The sequence below is a fragment of the Pocillopora damicornis genome, chromosome 4 (assembly GCF_964200805.1).
Source record: "Pocillopora damicornis chromosome 4, jaPocDami1.2, whole genome shotgun sequence".
Classification (NCBI taxonomy): Eukaryota; Metazoa; Cnidaria; class Anthozoa; order Scleractinia; family Pocilloporidae; genus Pocillopora; species Pocillopora damicornis.
Window position 1 is genome coordinate 17638963 of NC_142673.1, and position 4650 is coordinate 17643612.

General features: G+C 37.4%; 1 protein-coding gene across 2 annotated transcripts in view; it reads left to right on the top strand.

The window, feature by feature from the left end:
• The first annotated feature begins 603 nt into the window (after nucleotides 1-603).
• Nucleotides 604-4650, top strand: part of LOC113681190 (uncharacterized) — a 25608-nt gene continuing 21561 nt past the window's right edge. For both annotated transcript variants that reach the window (XM_089205264.1, XM_089205265.1), the window contains exons 1-2: nucleotides 604-2200; nucleotides 3400-4263. In XM_089205264.1, the coding sequence (XP_089061390.1) occupies nucleotides 664-2200; nucleotides 3400-4263 (2401 nt within the window). In that variant the 5' untranslated portion in view covers nucleotides 604-663. The remainder of the gene's footprint in view (nucleotides 2201-3399; nucleotides 4264-4650) is intronic.

Below are 4650 nucleotides of genomic sequence, written 5' to 3' on the forward strand. Positions count from 1 at the left end.
GGCTGGTTGCGCTTGAAAAAGACTAGGATCTAGGAGATATCAATAATTCAATATCGTTATCATTGGCTAATGATATTCCCCTAAAACGAAGAAATAATAGAAAGCCGTCTTTCTCGTGAATCGCACGTGAGAATCTCGGAAACGTAATGTTACCTTTTTTTCTTTTGGTGGACGACACCGAGAACAAAGAAATACTACTTTCATTCAAGTGACTTTCATTTGATTTAGAGACGTGTTATTTTCAATTCTCCTTAGAATCAGGTACGCCATTAATTTTGCACTGATTTCTTGATTTTTACGTGGCGCCTCGCCGAGGCAGTGGATAATTATAGTTATTTCCTACGACTATTTATTGAGAGATAAAACTCATGCATGTACATGTAGCTGAAGAGCATGTTGTCAGTTATGAACACAGAGGTAATGTAGAACTGGGAATGAACTCATTTAATTAAATTTAAGATGAAAGATTTAAGGTTGCATAGTTTTTAGGCAGAACTATAGTGTAATACACTGTTAATACATGTTTAATGTACTGCTTTGAAAATTCGATCATTGGTAATAAAATTATTTCAAGAAATTCTTTCATTTTCTTCCTTAAGCTTTCAGTCTGGGAATACTAGTACCTACCGCAGGAGTAAAAACAAGGATGACTGACTAAATACAATGATGGAATTTGAAGAACAAAAGAAAAAGGCAGAGGCAAGTGGAGGCCCTCCTTTGCTTGTTGGTTATGACAAGCTGTTGTACATGTCTGAGTTGCAAGCTGTGCCTGGTGATGATGAGTATGGAAATCAAGACCTCGATGCCAAATTTACCAAATTTACTCATCTTAAAACTGAACACATAACAAGACTGAAGAGAGAGGTCATTGAAATATTAAGTTCATGTGAGGGAAACTGCTTAAAGCTCTCCCAGTTTAAAAGCAGGTACCGCAAGTGGTTTGGAAAAAAATTCAATGAATGTTATAGGTTGTCAGGTGGAAGAGAGGAATTCTGCAATCTCATGGCTGAGTTAGATATCATTGAACTTGACCAAAATGGTTCAAGACCTCTCATAAAACTTAAAGAACAACATGTGAGTCAGCATATGAGTTTTAATATAGCTGGATCTGAGCATAGTTGTGCTACTGACGTGGAGACAAGAGAGACCAGGAGACCAAAGTTTGTGAAAAGAAGAGAGACTGTGGCACCAACGTTCCAGAGCCAAAAACCCAGCCTTGATGCCATTGATCTCTCTGAAAAGTTAATAAGATTGAAGAAAGACATTGTGGATATGTTGAGGTCCTGTGAGAGGAACTGCTTGTATCTCTCCCAGCTTCAGGAAGAGTATGGGAAAACATTTCAAAAAGGGTTTTTTACCACCCACAAAGTGCTGTTGAAAGGAAAATGTCTCTCACAATTCTTAAGAGAGTTAGACATCATTGAAATAATAGAAGATAAAGGTGAAAAAGGTGCCAGGAACTATTTGATGAAGCTGAAAGAACCACATGCAAGCCAGTTTATGCTGAACATGGGTTTTGACAATGAAGAAAAACCCAGTTCATTGAAGAAAAAAGATCCTGAGAGTGTAGAGAATAGAAAAGGGCTCATGTCCCAAAACATTGGAATTGATTGTGGTTATTTCCCTGAGAAGTTGACAATGTTGAAGAAAGATATTGTAAATTTACTAAAGTCTTGTGAGGGAAATCGCTTGTATCTCTCAGAACTTCCTGATAAGTATTGGCAAACATTCAGAAGAAAATTCCATGGTACCTTCAGAGTACTGTTCCAAGGAAAAGGTCTGGTGCAATTCTTATCAGAATTAGATATCATCAAATTAGAACATACCAGTGAAAAAGGTGTGAAGAAATATCAATTAAAGCTGAAAGAACTGCATGCAAACCTGTCCATGCAGAGAACAAGTTTGAACACAGCAGAAGAACTTGATTCCTGTTCTAATTTTGGGTATCAGCAGGATGAATTTGATTCCAAAGTACCAACCAAATCACTAAGACCAGCCTCTCTAGCAGATGATTTGGCAGTTGCTGCTGGCCCAATTATTGCCAGAGTGCCTACTGTCCCACCAGCTCCTTTGGATCAAAATGTTTTGGATTCAAGAGTTCAATCTCCAGCCCCTGCAACTACCTTCCAGGCTTCTCCTCCTTTGGTTTTGTCAACATCTTTAATACAAGTTCCTAGTCATGCAGTCAATATACCTGAAGGTATGTGAAAGATATGGAATTTATATTATGAGGAAACAGGGTACATTTCTTAGAATTTCTGACAATTTTGATTAGGATAGGTAACTGAGGTTTCTGAGAATAGCAGAAGGTGTGGTCATTTGAAAATAATGAAGGATCTGTATATTAACATTTACTAAGTGGGAGAGAGTGTCTTTTTGGGAACTAAAACACTCCTATAATCAAAACAACCACAACATCTGGAGACCAAGTGGCATATTTTTCATACATAGCATGAGTGGTTATATTGAGTAGGAATGTCACCATTCCTGCTTTTTCAAACTTTATTGAATGAACTTGGTTTGCTTCTTGTTTGGAATAATGGCTACAAAATTTTTTTTGGTGAATAACAAAGATGTAAATGGATTTTCTGAACAACAAGAGAGCAGAAACACCAAAAAGAAAATGTTGTATGATCTCAAGATTTTCAAATAATCTCTTGAAAGTTGCAACAAAGCAAGAGAAATAGATTGGAAAGGTTAATTTTTCTTCTATGTGTGCTAAACAACATTCAAAGGTTCAAAGTGAAAAAAGGCTGAAAATGAATGGTATCTAATGATTCAAGTCAGAGTCAGTTAATCAAATTTTTTTTCAACTGCAGAAAAGTTATAAAAACAGTTCACACGTATTTTGGCCTAACTGATGGTGTTATACATTTATGTTAACCTTTTTTACAATTTGGGCATTGGCAGGGTATTTTGTTCCTATTCAAACCCGGTACTTGTGTTAAAGCCAGATAATTCATCTCTATCATTGTCCTTAAAATAAAAGGAAAATACATGTTAGCTCTTGTGACATGAAGAATATCTCATGAATGAGGTAATTGAATGAGTGGGATATTGCTCTTGGAATCTGAACATAAATCCACCATGTAAAATCATCAATTTCTAGCATATTGGTCAAAATTACTATAATTACTATTGTTCTTTCAACTTGAACATGAAAGTCATATATCTTCTCGCCAGTGTGTAATATCCTTTAACTATTACATAGAGGGCAAAATTACTGAATGCTGATTGGCTGAAACAGAGGGCTTTTTTTTTTTTTAAAAAAAGAAAGGTCGAAAAGAACCTCACTCAGAAATATTGTATCATGCTTACCCACAACAGTTTCTGCAATCATCACCCAAATATTTTACGTAATAATCATGTAATTTATTGTAGTTGTATTCTTTCATCAAGGGTCTGGTCCAACAACAACCGCCAATACAGCTCTTGCAAAGGCTGAACCGTCCAATGCTGAGCGAGTGGATCAGGAAGTGAAAAGCAAACATATGCTCCCTACCGAAAGTCCTCCTCAAGCGATACCAGTCATCCCCAGTTTAATGGAAAACAAAAGTTTTCACACTCCGTTGGATCAAAATTGTCCACGAATCCAAGGCATTTGTCTTGATGCCGATGAGGACTCAGACACTTTAACAAATCTGAAGCGAGATGTTATCCAAATTTTACGTTCTTGTGAGGGAAATTGCTTGTTTCTCGACAAATTCAAGTTAACATATGAGAATCGGTTTGGGAAGAGATTCCTTAACTGCTATCCATGGGTAAAAGGAAAAAAAAAAGTCTTTCGTGATCTTATGGCAGGGTTAGATATCATTGACCTTGAACAATTAACATCGGCTACGAAAGGTCCTAAAAAGTTTATGATGAGGCTGAAAGAACCACATGCAAGCCAGTTCATGATGAGAATGAGGTTAAAAACCTCAAGTGAGGTTGGTCCTTTCATTTATGAAGCTGGTCATCAACTGGAAATGTTTAACTCCAAAGTTCCGTCAAAGTCGTATGAATCACTTACTGAGGGAAAAAACTCAGCAGCTGCCGTAAGTCCAGATGTTGCACGTGTCCCACTTGTCCCATCTCATTTGGATTTCAGTGACAAATCACCATCATTGCCGCTACTAAATACCGAAGCCAGCACAGACGGAAAGGTAGACCCACTATCTGTCCCTGTTGGAATAAACCTGGAGGCTAGCCAACGAGAAGGAGAGAAACAAGGTGTTGCTACCGGTGTTACTAATCTGATGACTGTCCCTCTTCCCTCTTTAGGTAAGCATGGAAGAAGATTTAAAAGTGAAATCATTTTAAACTGCGTTTCGATTGAGTTCGTGAAACGTAAACAAATCAATCATTACTGCCATTACTAATCAAAGTAAATGCATGAAACTGGCTTTAAGCGTGGGAAAATGCTCTTGGTAAGGGTGTAATACAAAGGTGAGGTAAAGGTGTGGTCTTGCGTTTAAGTGACCATAGAATTTGTTGAACCAAAGTCAGAGCGTAGTGAGCAAAGCTGTTGTACTCCCGAATTACTTTGGACACTCGACTGATCCAAAACGTTGTTATATTTGCTGGCAAGTATTCGCTTGTTTCCTCTGACCACGCTGACATATGTACTTTTCTTACCAGCTCATGTTAACATTTGAACTTTTATGTACT